This window comes from Aquarana catesbeiana, linkage group LG01, assembly GCF_042186555.1.
Source record: "Aquarana catesbeiana isolate 2022-GZ linkage group LG01, ASM4218655v1, whole genome shotgun sequence".
Lineage (NCBI taxonomy): Eukaryota > Metazoa > Chordata > Amphibia > Anura > Ranidae > Aquarana > Aquarana catesbeiana.
This window is the reverse complement of record NC_133324.1, coordinates 69,056,368-69,075,728: the sequence shown is the minus strand read 5'-3', so window position 1 is coordinate 69,075,728 and position 19,361 is coordinate 69,056,368. Positions and strand designations below refer to the sequence as shown.

The 19,361-nt window shown below is 39.3% G+C and overlaps 1 protein-coding gene and 2 long non-coding RNA genes across 6 annotated transcripts in view; 2 read left to right on the top strand and 1 right to left on the bottom strand.

Annotated features, from left to right (window-relative positions):
• The window catches only part of LOC141131994 (uncharacterized), a 52,377-nt gene extending 41,640 nt beyond the window's left edge, over window positions 1-10,737 (bottom strand). Inside the window, exons 1-2 of the mRNA XM_073619909.1 lie at window positions 10,645-10,737; window positions 2,248-2,295 (exon numbers count right to left, since the gene is read on the bottom strand). Coding sequence (XP_073476010.1) covers window positions 2,248-2,295; window positions 10,645-10,674 — 78 coding nt within the window. The 5' untranslated portion in view covers window positions 10,675-10,737. The remainder of the gene's footprint in view (window positions 1-2,247; window positions 2,296-10,644) is intronic.
• LOC141132014 (uncharacterized) overlaps window positions 1-19,361 on the top strand; it is a 219,135-nt gene that overhangs the window by 14,800 nt on the left and 184,974 nt on the right. The gene's annotated exons all lie outside the window — the stretch shown is intronic.
• The window catches only part of LOC141132002 (uncharacterized), a 155,528-nt gene that overhangs the window by 13,486 nt on the left and 122,681 nt on the right, over window positions 1-19,361 (top strand). For 3 of the 4 annotated variants that reach the window (XR_012242846.1, XR_012242851.1, XR_012242847.1), the window contains exons 2-3: window positions 12,948-13,201; window positions 16,057-16,155. This is a non-coding gene — a long non-coding RNA (uncharacterized lncRNA). The remainder of the gene's footprint in view (window positions 1-12,947; window positions 13,202-16,056; window positions 16,156-19,361) is intronic. The other variant, XR_012242852.1, reaches the window with a different exon arrangement.

Below are 19,361 nucleotides of genomic sequence, written 5' to 3'. Positions count from 1 at the left end.
CAGGCAGGCGAGTACATACAGAAGAACCTGTCTACCCACACTGCTAAGTGGTATGGCTGCAGTCCGAACAGGACTGTCACTTGGTTTGTGTCCAGACTGTGGTCTGCCATTTGGTGACGCCTGGTCTAAATGTTGCTTGATCATACTAGTTTTGAGCCACTGGAGTTCTGTTACCCCCAATATGGACTTGAGCTCCTATTTTCATTTGTATACATAAAGTTATTGCTATTGCCTTCTTTTTCCCCAATTCCCAATTATTTTGCAAAGCAACTACACGCTCAGAACTGACCTTTTTACTATCATTGTATGTGAAAAAATGTTTATGGTTTGTCCTAATCGCTTTCGCAACCTGTCATTTGTTTTGAATTTTTGCAGACTTGATTTCTTTTTTACATATTTAGTTATATTCTTTGCAAATTTCAAATGATGAAAATGTTCCTTTAATTATTATTTTTATTTTTTTAACCACTTCAGCCCCGGAATATCTGGCTGTTGAATGACCGGGCCATTTTTTGCAATTTGGCACTGCGCCACTTTAACTGACAATTACGTGGTCGTGTGGCGCTGCACCCAAACAAAATTGACGTCCTTTTTTTCCCACAAATAGAGCTTTCTTTTGGTGGTATTTGATTGCCTCTGCGGTTTTTATTTTTTGCGCTATAAACAAAAAAAGACAATTTTGAAAAAAACACAATATTTTGTACTTTTTGCTGTAATAAATATCCCAAATTTTTTTTAAAAAGCTAATTTTTTTCTCAGTTTAGGCTGATATGTATTCTTCTACATATTTTTGGTAAAAAAAAATCGCAATGAGTGTATATTGATTGGTTTGCACAAAAGTTATAGCGTCTACAAAATAGGGAATAGGTTTAAAGCATTTTTATTATTATTATTTTTTTTTTTACTAGTAATGGCGGCAATCTGCGATTTTTATTTTGACTGTGGACACATCGGACAATTTTGACACATTTTTGGGACCATTGGCATTCATACAGCGATCAGTGCTATAAAAATGCATTGATTACTGTAAAAATGTCACTGGCAGTGAAGGGGTTAACACTAGGGGGCGATCGAGGGGTTAATTGTGTTCCCTGGGAGGTGATTCTAACTGAAGGGGGGAGTGGACTGACTAGAGGAAGTGACAGATCTTGGTTGCTAGCTAATAGGAACACACGATCTGTCATTCCTCTCAGAGCAGAACACGGATTTGTGTGTTTACGCACACACTTCTGTGTTCTGTCCATCGTGCTCGCAATCGCTCGTGGGCGGCGGTCATCGCGACCGTCGGCCACGAGCATCGGCACCCCTGCTGTGCAGCAGGCGTGTGCCTGTGGCGGCCCGCGCACCTGCTATCCCGATACCCGCAAGCTGACGTATAGCTACGACGGTTCGCGGGATCGTGCCGACCTGCCGCAGTATAATGACGGCGGCTGATCGGCAAGCGGTTAAAGCCCTTTTCTTATTTATTGTAGCTGTTTTAACAAGAGGCAAATGGCTTTAATTTTAGCCTTTTAAACTACTTGCCCATGGGAAAATGATATGCAGTGTGTTCGCATACAGTCAGTTTGAAAGATTCACATCTCTGTTCTGTGTTCTTTGATGTCAATAGTCTAAATCTTGGAGAGCAGCCACCTAACAAAGGGATGGGGCTGCTGGTGACATTATTGACCTAATATTGCTACATGGCCATATTTGGTCAATGACATTGTCCAAATATGGCCATGTAGCCTCATTAATTTAATGATGTCACCAACATCCCCGCCCATTTGTTATGTGTGAGGGGCTTGGGACAGTGGCCTGCTGTCATGTGACAGTTTCCCACGGGTTTGGGCCTGTCTAAGCTTGAGCTGATCCTTAGCTCATCCTTTGTGACAACGCTCATTCCACTATACCTAGGGAAGGAGCCATGGTTGCCACCCAGGCTGGACTTCAAGCATGCCTGCCTTTGTTCATCTCCAATACATGGGAGAAGAGGGTGATAAGTGGTTTACAGAAGGAAGAAAACTTTCTTTGTGATTTCAGTTTAGCTCCCAGGAAGTGACAGGAGACATTTCTGAAAAGATAAAAAAGATGTTTTCTGTACTTGCTGAAATAGTTTTTAGCATGAAAAATAAAAACGAATGCAGCCACCATATCTAGGGACTTAATCTGTCATTTGTATTATATTTCATATTTTTTCTTGGGTTTAGATATCCTTTAACACAACACCAAATAAACAGATTACTGAAACAAGCTTAGTATCATTACAGTGGGTGGGCGAGCTTCTTCATTGCAATCTTGGCGGCATCTTTGAGCCTTAAAAAAGAAAGAATAAAAAATATTTGTAAATAACTTGAATTGTTTTATTATATTTTTTCACCAATTTTCATTAATAATAAGAATGGACCTCCTGATTTACCACTTGAATACCAGACCTTTTCTGGCACTTTTTGTTTCCACGTTAAATAGGAGTTTTTTGCTAAGAAATTACTTATAGCCCCCACACATTATATATATATATATATATATATATATATATATATATATATATATATATATATATATATATATTTTTTTTTTTAGCAGAGACCCTAGGGAATAAAATGGTGATCATTGCAATTTTTTTATGTCACGTGGTATTGGCACAGAGGTTTTTCAAATGCAATTTTTAATGAAAAAAATACACTTTAATTAATTTTTAAAAAATACCAAAACACAATATATACCACAATTTGTTTTCAATTTAATAGATACCTAACATGGAAGAAAAATTCCCCTCTGAGTGATCTATGTACATTGCAGGGATTTTTACAAATTTTGTTGTAGATTCCTACCTTTTGTTATTCTGAAGAAATAGCTGTTTGTCCATGTGCAAAGTGAAGGTGAAGGGGAGTGGTTTTATAAAGAGGAAGTAAAGCCTCTTAAAAAAAAGCCTCTTAAAAGGCAAAGGCATAATGAGCTAGTATGCTATGCACGCCCAGGGTGACCTTGTGCATGCGCGTGACATCCGAGGCGTCGCTTTGTTGCCACAGAGATGACGGCAGTTGCCGGGGTTACACCCTCCGGAACGCCGAGGGAGTCACGCCTCAGCCGCTGCTATTGGCGGCTTGGACAAGGGAGACAACATGGGGAGGGGATGGAACAAGTGAAAGGGCAGATGATCTAAATTAACTGATTTAAAAATCAACATAAACATTCCAGCCTCCAGTTGATCCAAGAGAGATCCATAGAAGGCTATTTCAATTACTGATACACTGACAAACTTCTCCCCAAGGTAAGCTATACTGACAGACCACTATGTAGGCTCATTTGTTTGTTTTCTTCTTTTATTTTATTTAAACTACCGGTAAATCCATATTGGAACTAATTAGAATTATTATTATTTTTAAAGCCTTATAGACATAGAAGCCTGTAAAGTTCTTCATCGTTTCACCAATATATAATATTGCCCAATGCTGGGCGGATTCACTTCTTGAATGATTCAAGGTAAAAAACCTTTTGTATTACTACGCCCATTATCACTTTTGTTGCACCTGTTTCTACACACCTAATAGCCTTGAGTAAGTTCCGTCTACAGGGATCTATGCACTCTATCTAAACTTAATGATATAGTGCTAGAAGGGTATTGTATACCTGTCACGTTTTAATTGAAGTCTGTGTCTCTGCTGTACACAGAAAGCTATTTTTTTGTTCCATTTTCATATTGATTTCTTTACTTTGTTAATTTATTTTTTTGAAACCTAGTTTTATCCAAAACACGTTTAAATAATTTAGCTCTAGCGCTATGGGGTTGTTTATTTGACGATAACTTTGCCATCATCTAAGATAATAAAGTATTTTGTTTTTAGGACAAACAAGGCTTTTTTTTTGGTTTTATTGTTTTGCAAAAATGATTTTATATTTTATGCGAACCATAAACAGAATTTTAACATAAATAGGAAACACCCTTTTTTATGTTTTATTTTCAATGTGATCAAGGTTACCCTGTTTCCCCGAAAATAAGACCTAGCGTGATTGTCAGTGATGGCTGCAATATAAGCCCTACCCCCCAAATAAGCCCTACCCTGTTTCCTCGAAAATAAGCCCTACCCTGAAAATAAGACCTACAAGGACTTTAACTATGGCTTATTTGGGGGGTAGGGCTTATATTGCAGGCATCACCGACAATCACGCTAGGTCTTATTTTCGGGGAAACAGGGTAGTTTAAAATAAAAATGTTACTTTATATAAAAATGTTACATTTTAGTCACAAAAATTATATGATTCTGGTACATAGCATTGCAAAGTTATTGACAAATGAAACAAAGGCTTTTTCAATTTTGTGCTTTTTCTAAGGGGACAAAAAAAGTTAATTAAAGGCAAGTGGGGTAAACTAAGGGATTACATTGAAACAGTTAAAAAAAAAGTTGTTTTCTTACTGTCAGGTTGCTTTAACTGACATCATACACTCACCTCTTTGATATGCATATAAATAGAACAGAGTGATTAAAAAAAAAAAAATTACTTCGTATCTCGGAAACGCGCCTGAGCAAGTCCATTTTTTTTACAGCAGCTGCAATAAACATTGTATTTCCACAGCAACTCCAGCAAATGCAGAGGGGGGAGCAGCAGCAGGGGAGAAGCACAGAACACGCTAAACGCTCCCTGTGCATTTTGATGGTGTGAAGCACGTCCACAACTGGTTAAATTCACTGGTTGCTTAATAAATATTTTAAAACTGCATTCAAATATGCAAATGCAGACCTTTTATGAGCATTAAATATGAGGGTTCTTCAAAACGTTTCCGCACAATTTAAACTCATTTTATTAAAAATTTCAAAAACAAATTACATCACTTTTTCAAGGTAGTCACTTTCCTTGGCAAAACATTTTTTCCATTTTTTTAATGCCATCAGCAAAATACTTCTTGCCCTTTACCTATTCCAACAAAAATATAAAAGTGCGGAAACCTTTTGAAGACCCCTCATATATTTAAAATGGTACACAAGTGTACTCAAACACATTGCTCAAATGCAGGATAGTGGCATAGTTCGGGAACATATACAAGGCAAGAAGTGCAATTAGGAGTTTGCAATTTCTATGCTAATTTAGAACTTTTAACCCGGGAAACAAAGTCTTAGTTGTGGTATCTGCTGTAGAGAACACATTACTGGCAAAGTGGTAGATCCCCTATGAGATCAGAAGGAGGATTAGTACTTACTGGTATACCAGCCTGAAAAGAGAAAGCCCCTTCAAAATACACCATATTAACCTAATAAAACCTTGGAAGGGTCAGTTGGCCCCTCCAGCACAAAGCAGCCCTAAAGCCTCAGCATGAAAGGTATACCAGTGGCTAGAATGTCAGCGACCCTGTCTGCTACTCAGGTTTAGAGGTTAAGAGAGTTCTCACAGAAAAATCAAGAAGCTCAGATAAAAGCCATTTCAGAAAATGTAAGGAATTTGCAGTTATACAGGAATCTAACAGCGAGTGGTCAAGTCCCATAGATCTCATCCATATACCAAATGGCAGCCTGAGTTTTGCAACAACTTCAGGAAACTAAATAAAATATTCAAATTTGATACCTAATATCCCAAGTAATTGAGTTGATAGAGAGATGGATACCCACGAAGTATATTACCACCCTCACTCTTACTGAACGGTATTGAAAAGTTCCTTAAGCAGACAGGGCAAAGGAAAAGTCAGCTTTGGAGACACTGCATGGACTTTACCAGTATGGGGTTCATCCTTTCAAAATACAAGGGGCACTGGCCTCATTACACAAAATGATGGATACAATTCTCAACCCCAACAAACCATGTGTTTTGGCAAAGCTAGATGATTATTATTATAATACATGATTTATCTAGCGCCAACAGTTTGCACGGCCCTTTACAATATAAAGGTAGACAGTACAGTTACAATACAATAGAATACAAGAGGGTTAAGTGAGCCCTGCTTATAAGAATTTATATTCTAATAGGGTGGGGCAAGAGTACAAAAGGAAATAACTGTGAGGGATGAGCTGATAAAAGAGTTAAAAGTTTGGTTGTTAGGTGGAGGTTGGATAGGCTTCCCTGAAGAGATGAGTTTTTGGTGATCACCTAAAGGTGGCTAGAGTAAAAGATCACTAGACCAAATGAGGTAGAGAGTTCCTGAGGATGGGAGAGGCTCTGGAGAAGTCCTGGAGGTGAGCATGGTTGAAGGAGACAAGAGAGAGCCAGAGAGCAGGAGATCTTGGGAGATGATGTTGTCATTTTCAGTTTTGACTGAAATTCCCACCTACAGGAAATTTTTTATTCCATTTGGAAGGGTGGGTTAACAGCCAATTAAAAAAAAGTGCACTAGGCCTACATAAAACCCAGTGTTCAGGCTACAGCTTTGGGTGGGGGGTCATAAAGCCTCTAATTAACAATGAAAAGAACAATGGGGGACTTTGAGGTAACAAACCTCGGGACTTTAAAGGTGTTGTATGAATAATAAGGGAGTATCAATTCATCAAACAATATTGAATAAAAAATAATTTTATTATACAAATTTTAAAAAACATGAGGCAAGACTAAATACAAAAATTCATAAAATTCAATGAGACATGACGCATGAACAGTATCCCTTTCTCAGTACCACTTTCTCAACATGTTTAGTTCTGTGGAGCTTCTTCAGGAGTTTTTGGGTGTGGTATCATATTATACTATAAATCACAAGAAAAATACTCATGTTTAAGTATGAATAGGTCCACAAAAAGGGCAAAACATAAATTATTTGAGCATAATGCAAAAACATGGCAAGATAGAAAAGATTATAATTATTATCATAATAGGGTATAAAGAAAAACAAATATCAACAATAATGACTGTAAGGCTACAAGAGAATGAATGAACCTTACCCTAAAAATGTCTCAATAAAGACATTGAGATTGGGACATTTTTAGGGTAAGGTTCATTCATTCTCTTGTAGCCTCACAGTCATTATTGTTGATATTTGTTTTTCTTTATACCCTATTATGATATTAATTATAATCTTTTCTATCTTGCCATGTTTTTGCATTATGCTCAAATAATTGATGTTTTGCCCTTTTTATGGACCTATTCATACTTAAACATGAGTATTTTTCTTGTGATTTATAGTATAATATGATGCCACACCTAAAGTCTCCTGAAGAAGCTCCACAGAGCGAAACATGTTGAGAAAGTGGTACTGAGAAAGGGGTACTGTTCATGCATCATGTTTCATTGAATTTTATGAATTTTTGTATTTAGTCTTGCCTCATGTTTTTTAAAATTTGTATAATAAAATTCTGTTTTATTCAGTATTGTTTGATGAATTGATAATCCCTTATTATTTATACAACACCTTTAAAGTCCCGAGGTTTGTTACCTCAAAGTCCCTCATTGTTCTTTTCATTCGTTAAAATTGGGATGTAGTGTTTTTCCTTTGGTCTCCTCCTTTCCATCCTTCATTGTACTCTAATTAACAATACTGAAGCAATTACAGGTTTAATCCAGCAGTTCCACCAACTGATCCCAGCAAAGACAATAAGTCCTCTAAGGGGAGACAGAGAAAGCCATTCAAAAGCTGAAGCCAGTATTGTAAGGGACCAGTGTTAACCTTACTAAATTTCAGTCAACAATTTCATGTACAAACAGGTGCCTCTGATGTTGGTCTGGGAGCTGTCTTGTTTCAGGGAAATTAATGGGGAAGAACATTCAGTAGCATTTCTCATGAACCCCTGCAGAGACAGACTATTCAACAGTAAAAAGTGGGTGTCTGGCCAGAATGCGTGCACTTTTGCCCAGACAGCTCTGACAGCAATTACAGACCATTTTCTATTATAGTGGATGGCTTAGAACAAAGGGAAAAATGCAAGGGTCACAAGATGGGTTCTGCCTCTGCTAGAAATTACGGTTTATGTAGAATGCAGGCTAGGGGCCCAGCAAGGCAATGCTAATGGACTGTTATGGGTTCACTGTTTGTTAGTAAAATGTGCTCCTTCCCACATATCTGAGCAGAGGTGGAGGGTACCGGCTGTCAGGATTGTGGTCTGTGTTCATGTGTCACCTAAGTTTTTCACCTACACATATTGAGGGGCTCCAGGGTTTGAGACTGATATGAAGTAAACAAATTTTTGGCTTTGAAGAGCTTTGGGTGGGATAAAGCCTCCAGTCTTAGGTCAGATTTTTTTCTGGTAGCTAGACCTCATTATTAGTCTCAGCTGGCCAAGGCCCTTTTTATATGTGAGCTGACTGAGGCTCAGTACTCTCTCTGTTGTGGGAGACTGCTGCCGGGTTAAAAGGCTGACTGCTGACAGAACATGAAAAAGGTACAAGAATGCCCTTCTTGTTTTGGAGAACCTAGTTTCCACCATGTGAGTCAGAAATTGACCAGACTTTACTTAGTAGCTCAGAGAAGCAGATTTTTTATTTTTTTTGCTTTGTGCAATGGATGTTTTCTGCACTAATCTATGTTTGATTTCTTGCTGACAAAAAGTGTAAGAAACTTTCTCAGACTGTCCCTTGGTGTGTCCCTCTCTTGTACGTGATTTTACCACTGCCAATATCAGTTGAGTTACAGTGTATACAGTGGTTATAGAAAAGAATTACCGCTCTTTAAAACAATCAAATTGTGTTGCTTTGCAGCCTGAAATGAAGACAGACATGTTTTTTTTGTTTTATCCAGCTGTGTTTACTCATAACATACAAGTGAAGGATATAACGCAAATATGTCAGGAAAAAAAATCAAAAACAGAATCACTGAGTTGGAAAAATCATCCCCCCTCTAAAAAAGACTTGTAAACTCAATCAGGGTGTAGCTAATCACCTTCTCAATGGCACACAAAGCCATTTGACTTTTAACTGTGATCAGCTGTGGTCATTTTGCTTAGCTCAGTGTGAAAAGAGCTTTCCTGGGGCATTTCATTCCCGGTAATGCAACTGAAACAATGAACCATGAGTGGCAAGGCACTGTAAAAAGATCTCCGGGATAAAGTTGTGGACAGCCACAAGTCAGGAGATGGATACCAGCAAAAATGTCAAAGGCTTTATTCATTCCTAGAAGCACAGTGAAGTCTATTAAGAAGTGGAAGGTATTTTGTACAACACAGACCCTCCTTGAATCAGGACGTCACTTCAAACTGGATGAAAGAGCCAGGAGGAAACTGGTCAGAGAGGTTACCAAGAGGCCTACAGCAACTCTGAAGCAGTTGTAGGAATTTATGACAAACAGTGGTCATTGTTTGCATTTGACAACAATATCACAAATTCTCCACAAATGTGACTTGTATGGGAGGGTTGCAAGAAAAAAGTCACTCCTCAAGAAAGGCCACATGCAGTCACGACTGAGCTTTGCCAAAATGCACCTTGAAAATTCTGAGGCCACATGGAAGAAGGTGTTATGGTCAGATGAGACTAAAAAGGAACTATTTGGCCTCAACACCAAACAATATGTCTGACAGAAATCCATCACCTTCCAAATAACACCATTCCTACTGTAAAGAATGGAGGTGGTAATATCCTGTTATGGGGGTGTTTCTCTGCAGCAGGGACTGGTGCAGTAGTCAGGATAGAAGGAAAAATGGATGGGGCAAAACATCATCAAGTTCTTGAGGAAAATCTGCTGCCCTCTGCCAGAAAGTTGTCAATGGGAAGACGGCTTACCTTCCAACATGACAATGACCCAAAGCTCACAGCAAAAATCACCACACAGTGGTTGAAGGAGAAAAAGGTGAATGTCCTTACATGGCCTAGTCAGAACTCAGATTTAAACCCCATTGCAAATATGTTGAAGACTGCAGCCTACAAAGGGTCACCATCAAATTGAACTCAACTTGAGCAGTTCTGCCAAGAAGTGCGGGCAAATATTGCAAACTTAGTAATGACATATCCCAACATACTAAAGGCTGTAATTAAACAAAATGTGGTCCAACAAAATACTGACATAAGGGGGTGATCCTTTTTCCAACTTTTTCTGACATGTTTATCTTTCACTAGGATGCTATAAGTTGCAGTAAATACAGCTGGATAAAACAAAAACTGTCTTCATTTCAGGCTGCAAAGCAACAAAATATGATTATTTATAAGGGAGGGATTCTTTACTATACCCACTGTATATATTGTGTGTGTGTGTATATATATATATATATATATATATATATATATATATATCACACACACACGTTATATTGTCAAAAGTATTGAGACACCTGCCTTTACATGCACATGAACTTGAATGGCATCCCAGTCTTAGTCTGCAGGGTTCAATACTGAGTTGGCCCACCCTTTGCAGCTATCAACTCTTCTGGGAAGGATGTCCACAAGGTTTAGGAGTGTGTCTATGGGGATGTTTGACCATTCTTCCAGAAGAGCATTTGTGAGGTCAGGTACTGATGTTGGACAAGAAATATATATATATATATATATATATATATATATATATATATATATATATATATATATATTAGAAACATAATATATACACCTAAAAATCACAACCACAAAAAAAAATGTATCCCCAAAATATAAATACCTGTAATAGAGATCGAACGGTTAAATGCAGATGTCCACAAATATCCTACATGTAAATATATTTAACTGTACTATTTTAAAGGCAGACAGAAAATGGCCATGGGCTAATATGATTTCCCCTATAAAAAAGTGACCCTTGTAACTAGTGCTGAAAAATGTAATACTCACCGGATTGACGCAGTACGTTACAACCCGCATGTGAAAGCTGCTTGTGTTGTCCAGTCTTCGAATGAATGCAGTGATGCTCCAATATTGCTTATTAGGTATATAGAACAGTAATTGCTGCACAACAGGCTCACCCAGATACTTCTAATTGATCTGACATGGCAATTTGAATTGACATGACTAATCTTTATAGATTCTTTTGACAATTTTATATAACTCAGTAAGGTCCACGTTTTATGTTCTGTAAGCGAAGATTTTGCTCAAAGTGTTGGTTCACTACAAAAAATAGATTTATCATGTGTGAATGTCAACTTTTTATTGAGATGTGTTTTATTTCCCACATGTTTTTCAGATTTAAGCTGGTCATTTATTGTTTGAATTTTGTTCCTGATGAACCTGCCAAAATTCACTTAAGGAGCAAGGTGTAACATTTTTGGCCAAATAACCAAACTAAATAAGCAATCTATCCATGTTTAATACCGTGGAAGGTGCTTTTTGGTTGTTCTAATTGAGTATAGCCAATCTTACTTTGGTCAAGAGAAACATTTTTACCAATTTTCCATTGTATTTGTTGGTTGTAGATAAAGCATAGTCCAATTTTCTCCAACAGAAAAAATACTTTCTGACACCCAAAGGCAATTACATAATTCGTGGATCAACGATGTACAATGTTAATCCTTCAGAGTAAAATCAGCTGTTTATTTGTTAATCTGGAAAAACATTCAGTCCTTTTTCAAAGAAGTTCTCCACATTTTCACAGCTCTTACAGTAAATAATCCTTTTAATATGTAGAGGTTCAACCTTCTTTCCACCAAAAAATGCCCCTGTGTCTATTGCAGTGATCCTTATGTGTAAACTTTACACTTAGTTTACTACATGGACATCTGATATAAAGTGGTAGTTAACCCCCCCCCCACACCCACACCCATTGACCTGAACTTATGCCTGAATGTATGTTACAGGGCACATCTAGAAATTTTCCTTGTGCTTAAGCAGTACCTTGAAAAATGTACCTTGAATTCTTCTTGAAATATAGCAGCGTACGTCCTAGTACATTAGTGAAACTGCCTATGCACTCTTGTGCCTGCAGTCTGATAGCTGTATATTTGCAGTGTGAATCTAAGACACCTTTGCTCTGACTGGTAGTCCCACAAGATCTGAAGTGAGATTTGATGGCACTCTGCCTGCTCCCTGTTCTCTTTGTTTAGGAGGAGAAATAGCAAAGCTCTCACCCTACCAACAGAGGCACAAAGCTGCCTTTTTTGGTACATCTTCCAGTTCATGTCTTCTTCAATTTCCTTTTTCTCTTACGTTTATTGAAGGACACAGCAAAAATGTTGACTGTAGGGTTATAGCGCTGCCTTTAGGAGTAGGACACTAAGCAGGTAGCTGAGACAGGTAGCTGAGTTTCTTTGTTCCCTTCTGGGGGATTGTTTGTGGTTTGAGTATTTTGGTTCTGGTTACCCACCCCTTGATGGTCACTGCTTTGGGACATTACTATGGTCAAGATTCTTCCCAGGCAGTGTCGTTCCATGAATGTAAGAGAAAATTCGATTTTTTTCTTTATACTCACCACGACATCCCTTTCTCTGAGGTCATTGAAGGACACAGCTCCCACCCCTCTGAGGCTGTTTTCTGTACTGCTTTGTTACTAAATGAGCTGCCTGTAGCAGATGGGGGTTTGACCATTAGTAAGGGTTGCCCATAGGTGGTGCTCTTTGTTTTTTATTTACCTAGTGTCCTACTCCTGAATGTGGTTCAGTGTCCTTCAATGAACTCAGAGAAAAAAATGTTTACAGTGAAAAATATCATTTTTTTGAAGGAGAATACCTTCAGCTAAGTTAATATTTCCTCATATACACTATTGTCAGGGCCTGGACCTGAACCTGGGACCTCTGCTGTATCTGGCAGTGACTCTTCTCTCTGAGCCACTCGAGATGCTGGATGGCTCTCTGCCTGATTGCTTAGACAAACTTGGCTTATGTCTTGTTTCTCGTGAACCTTGAACTGCTTGCACCACCCATGAACTTCCTAAATTTAAGCCATGTCTCTGCACTTCCTGTATGTCAGATTATTGTGCTCTCCCCAGCCAGCCTGCTCTTCTCACTCCTGCTGCCATCTCTATCTTTACTACCACTCGTTTCCGACCTTTGGCTTGTTCTTTGACTATAATTCTGCTTGAGGTTTTGGCAAGGCTTTGAGAGACAGGTAAATGGCCTTCACCTATAGCAAGACCTTATTTAAAGAACTAAAGTTCCAATATTGTTGGCTGCAAGAAAGCATTTTTTGTTTTGTTTTTATTGCAGAAGAAACATGAAATGTCTCATTTGCAGTAAAATACACTTACCTGCCTGTTTGCAGCATCCCCTGGCTTGTAAACTTAACTGGGCATGCACAGATCAGCTTACAACGTCCGTCCCAAGCCCTGTGCACCAGAATGATGACCTTGTGCGCATGCCCAGGTGTGATGTCACCCTGCGCCGGCCAGTGAAGATGGCTGAAAAACAGCATACAGGCAAAAAGGCCAGTGCCAGTGAGGGACAGCACTATTGGAGGAAAGGTGAGTTTAACCCTTTCATGACTAAGCCTATTTTTGAAATGTGGTGTTTACAAGTTAAAATACGTATTTTTTGCTAGAAAATTACTTAGAGTTCCCAAACATTATATATATTTTTTTAGCAGAGAATCTAGAGAATAAAATGGAGATTGTTGCAATATTTTATATCACACGGTATTTGTGTAGCGGTGTTTTAAATGCAAATTTTTGGAAAAGGGACACTTTCATGAATTTTAAAAAATCCAAACAGTAAAGTTACCCCAATTTTTTTGTATAATGTGAAAGCTGATGTTACGCCGAGTAAATAGATACCAAACATGTCACCCTTTATAATTGCACGCACTCGTGGAATGGCGACAAACTACGGTACCTATGAATTTCCATAGGCGACGCTTTAAATTTTTTTTACGGTTACCAGGTTTGAGTTACAGAGGAGGTCTAGGGCTAGAATTATTGCTCTCGCTCTGACGATCGCGGTGATACCTCACATGTGTGATTTGAACACCATTTACATATGCGGGCTCGACTTCCGTATGTGTTTTCTTCGCTGCGCGAGCTCGCGGGGACGGGGGCGCTTTAAAAAAAATTTTTTTTTTTTATTTATTTTATTTTTTTTTATACTTGTAAATTGTGTTTAAAAAAAACAATTTTTTTTAAAAAATTTTATTGCTGTAACAAGGAATGTAAACATCCCTTGTGACAGTAATAGGTGGTGACAGGTACTCTTTATGGAGGGATCGGGTGTCTAAAAGACCCCTGATCCCTCCTTTGCACTTCACAGTATTCAGATCGCTGAAAACGGCGATTCTGAACACTGTATATTTTTTTAAAACCGGCGCCATTGGCAGCCGGGTAAACGGGAAATGACGTAATGACGCCCACAGCTTCGTTCCAGCCCGCCCCCAGCCGCCGAAGGTGGCCGATTGGACACCGGGCTTCGCGATCGCACGGGAGCCCGGTAAGAGCGGCGGGAGGGGGGATGTCCCCTCCCGCTCCTCCGGTATAACAGCCGAGTGGCTTTTAGCCGCATCGGTTGTTATACTCGGATAGCCGATCGCCCGCTCTAAACAATGGTACCGGGATGATGCCTGCAGCTGCGGGCATCATCCCGGTATAACCACGGAAAGCTGAGTACGCAGATGTGCGTACGGTCGGCGGGAAGGGGATAAGCTGCCTTTAGTTTCGATTTAAGTTTGCTCAAATCTCTACAGTTTACTTTTATCTACAGATGACCCTTACCTGCATGGGTAAATGGGAACTAACCCTTTAGAGGTGTCAGTAATAATGTCTAGAGGTTCAGAGGGAATGCAGGAGGCAGCTTTGTATTGCAGTAGAGGTTGGTCGATGACAGACATATGTGTGTTTCTTGACAAACGTGTGAGGACTTTCCCAGGCTTTATAAATTACAGCCTTGCCCAACCCATCCATGTAATGTTATCATCCAATTTGGTTATCCAATATTAGAATATTAAGGACCCATTCACCATATTAATCCTCTGTGTCAGATGGGGCCACATGTTTACCTTATGAAAAACTACCCTTTAATTACAAGTGTAAGTAGACGTCTCGCTTCTAATTGCTTAATAAAATGCAGTAAATCTTCGGCACACACCCTCCGCTCTGGATGACACTCAAATCTCAACCAGCAAGGATAAACACATTATTGCTGCTGTCAGGCTAGTGTAAATATAATAATGAGAATTGTAAATCATTTTATTAACCAGTTTTCATCAATGTTACAATTTTTATATGATGCTAAAATAATTTCATGCCCCTGGCCAATACCTTTCTCTATTTAAAACTGATATTTCACCGACTGAGTTGTCAAGTTGAGTCACCTGCCATCTTGTTATATCTGTTGGAGGCTGAGCAACAGTGCTTCATTATGGTATTCTATACCTCCCTATAACTGCAAGTCAGAAGGAACAATCCAATGATGTAGCAGCCAGTGGGTAGAACCATAGTCCATTGTCCTTTTGCTTTTTGATTGTTTTTTCCTCCCACTGTTTGGGTCTTCGTTTACCTTCTCTGCTAAAAAGAAGAATACATTCAGCTCTTTTAGTATTTTCTCATATGTCCATTATTATATTATGATTATTATGATTATTATTTTTGGGTAAAGCTGAACTCCAGGCAAACAACTGGATAACCAAATCAAAATACATATAAGGGAGCAGTTTTACCAGTCAAAGAATTTGTGTTTCTGTCCGTTCTCAACAGCCTCGTCTTGAACGGCTGAAGACCTGATTACTCTCTGCTGAAGTTCAATAAGAGCTTTGGGCAATTATAAAAAAAAATACTATATCTGATGGCTTTTAATAAACAAACCCTTACTATCCCAGGAATCCAGTGCTGTCCTCACCCGAGCTAGTTCTTCGCCGATCTTCAGGTCCCCGAAATAACGAATGCCTTTCCATCTAAACGTATGGAACATAACAAATTGATATTAATAAAAACTATCATTATAGTTATAAACTTAATATTTTAATTATAATAGAAACTATCTGAAAATTTTTTGTTCTTTCGGATTTTCAAATTTTCGGGTTTTTGTTCTTATTTTTGGATTTTCGGATTTTCAAAGTATTAATATAAATACCACAACACAGTATATAAAGGTAGGAGATACTAGTGGTTTTATTTAATATGATTTAAATCAGTTTCTCAACTTTTTAAATGGGAAGGGTGAAAAAAAATCATGGAGAAAAAGGATGAAATAAAAAAGGAAGGGGTAGAGGGGAACAAAAAAAATATTATAAAAAAATGTATCATTTACAAACATATGCAGCTTATACAATATAAAAAAATTAATATGAGGCAAAAAACAAAAATAATTACATTTTTTTTTTGTTTTGGTATAGAGTCCAGAAAATCTTTTTTTACAATAAATCCAGTGACTTGAAGCAATCTTATGTCAAAATCACTTCTTTGGATCATGGACCCTAACTAAGGCACAAAAAGTGAGTTAAGGTTGTTTTACATGCTAAAAAATCATGTATCATGCAATACTAGATCTTACATTTCTTGGAGCTTAATCCAAGATTAAGACATACATTTTGAATTTAGTTTTTTCAACATAAAACCATTCACAATTTGCTGTGACGCCACCCGCGGGTCAGAAGATTACTCTGCCCCATCAATTAGCACGGGAATTTAAAGATTTTTATGCGTCCCTTTACAACAGTGTTTCTCAACTCCTGTCCTCAGGACCCACCAACAGGCCAGGTTTGTAGGATAACTGAAATACATCACAGGTGATATCATTTGCTGCTCAGTGATTGCAGTATTGAACTCTGCATCTCCCCAAGGTAATACTTAAAATCTGGCCTGTTAGTGGGTCCTGAGGACTGGAGTTGAGAACCACTGCTTTACAATTTACAATCAGCACCATCTACTCAAGGCTCAATTGAGATGTATTTAGGTAAATCTGGGCTCTCCACTCTCTCTTCCGAGACTAGTAAGACACTAGATGAACCAATAACCATAGAAGAAATTCAGGCAGCAGTACAGGCTACCAAATTGGGGAAGGCCCCTGGGCAGGATGGGCTCACTGCTCAATATTACAAAACATTATTACCTTCCTTGGGGGGTCCCATGCTTAAACTCTTCAACTCTTTAGGGTCAGGAACAACCATTCCAAGAGATACATTAGCTGCACATATAGCAGTGATCCTGAAAGAAGGGAAAGACCCTATGGCTTGTGGCAGTTACAGGCCAATTTCCCTACTTAATGTAGACCTGAAAATCTTCACCAAAATATTGGCCACCAGAATTCAAAAGCATATCCCATCCCTGATTCATTTAGACCAGGTAGGTTTTGTCCCAACCAGGGAGGCAAGGGACAACACGATAAAAGTCTTGAATCTTATTCATACGGTTGACCGTACTAAAACTCCCTGTATTATTCTTAGCGTGGACGCAGAGAAGGCCTTTGACAGGGTGAACTGGCAAATTCATGATTTCAGTCCTGGAACATGTAGGCCTGGGTAGTACAATGCTCAATTGGATAGGGGCGCTTTACACTACCCCCACAGCTCGGGTTCGAGCCAACGGGGTTTTATCAGATCCGTTTACTATTAAAAACGGAACACGGCAAGGTTGCCCTTTAGCCCCACTCCTGTTCGCCCTGTCCCTGGAACCCTTCCTGTGTACCATGAGATCCAATCCAGACATAACTGGGGTTAAAATGGGGGACTCCCAACAGAAGGTGGCCGCGTATGCGGACGACATATTATTCTTTCTTACTAATCCGGCAATCTCCCTTCCAAATTTATTACAAGAATTCAGAACATATGGTAGTTTATCCAACCTGAAAATTAATCTTACTAAGTCTGAGGCTATGGGTATAGGAGTTCAACCATGATTGCTTGCCTCTCTTAAAGATAATTTTCAATTTAAATGGACCACCACGGCCCTGAAATATCTGGGCACCCATATTCCTCCCAAACTATCCAGGATATTCGCACTAAATTTTCCCCCGTTGCTGCCATCGGTTAGGACCTTATTAAATAGTTGGCATACAGGCCTACACTCGTGGTTCGGGAGATGCAACATCCTAAAGATGTCTATTCTTCCCAAGTTTTTGTATTTGTTACAAGCTCTGCCGATTCAAATTCCATCTTCCTATTTTGACCAGATTAATGCCCTATTTTTTGATTTTATTTGGGCTCATAGAAGACCCAGACTAGCAAGACGGCTACTCACCCTGCCCAAATTGTACGGAGGGCTAGCGGTACCAGACCTCAGCAAATACTATTACGCTACACACTTGCCCAGACTGGAACCGTCACCAGACTACTAAACTGTGGACTAGACTGGAACAAACCCAAAGTGACATCCCCTTGAACAGAGCTCCCTGGTGCTATGATAGTCTCCCAAGTACTGTGAAATCTCATCCCCTGATAGGAGTGACCATACGCATATGCTCAGCCCTATTCAAGAAATTCCGTCTCATATCCCTCACATCTCCACTACGTCCGATTTTAGGAACGCCAGAGTTCACCCCAGGATACACAGACCCTGTATTTCAATCCCTGAGGGACTTGAGACTGTTTCAGGCCTCCCACTTTATATCAAATGGCAAATGGCCTACCGTAGCCGAGCTGATGTCCCCGTCAGGCCCATTTCACTTAGATTTCTGGAGAGCTGCACAGCTTAACCACTTCCTTAGGACATTGTCGCCCCCCAGGAGTTTTGACCAAAATCTGACGACGTATGAGATTTACTGTTCTGAGGAAGATATTATGCATCATGCCTTGTCCGCTACATACCAATTACTCATTACACCACCAGATAACTTCAACCTGCACTACATAGAGGAATGGGAGCGAGACCTGCAATGCACATCAACGACACGTCAAAAACAGAATATTATAAATTTTACATATAAATCCTCGATTTGCACGAAAATGCAAGAAACTAACTACAAATTGTTGACAAGGTGGTACAATACTCCTGCAAAATTACATAGGATATTTCCATCCTGTTCAGACAGGTGTTGGAGATGTCAAAGGGAACGGGGTACCATCCTCCACATCTTCTGGACCTGCCCCTTACTGAAGCAGTTCTGGAAGACTGTTCAGTCTACAATCCAGAAATTCACGGAACGCCAAATTTCAAGTGACCCGGCCTTCTTCCTGCTCCACGCTGCTCACTCATCGAGTAAAGTGTATAAAAAATCACTGATATGGCACTTGCTGGATGCGACCAAAGCGTGTATCCCTTTGCTGTGGAAATCCACACATCCCCCTTCGGTGGGTGCATGGATCAGGAAGGTGGAGGATATTAAAAAAATGTAAGGTACTTAGAGCTAGATTCCTGAATAAAGGCTATGATGGCCAAGTTCTTGATACATTAATAGCAGAAGTGGGGAATAGGGATCGTCAAACCCTCCTGATTGATAAACCACCACAAGTGGAGCAAAGGGATGATTTTGGTCTGGCGTTCTTAACTACCTACTCTAGCCAGCATTGGGCTATAAAACGTATAATAAAAAGACATTGGCCCATCATAAAGAATGATAGGGTTTTAGGACCACTATTGACAGAAAAACCCTGTGTGCTCTTCAGGGGAGCCTCCAACCTTAGGCACTTCATAGCACCTAATGTTCCAGATCCACCAGTAAGACCCTCCTTTTTTGGTGATTTAAAGGGCTTTTATCCCTGTA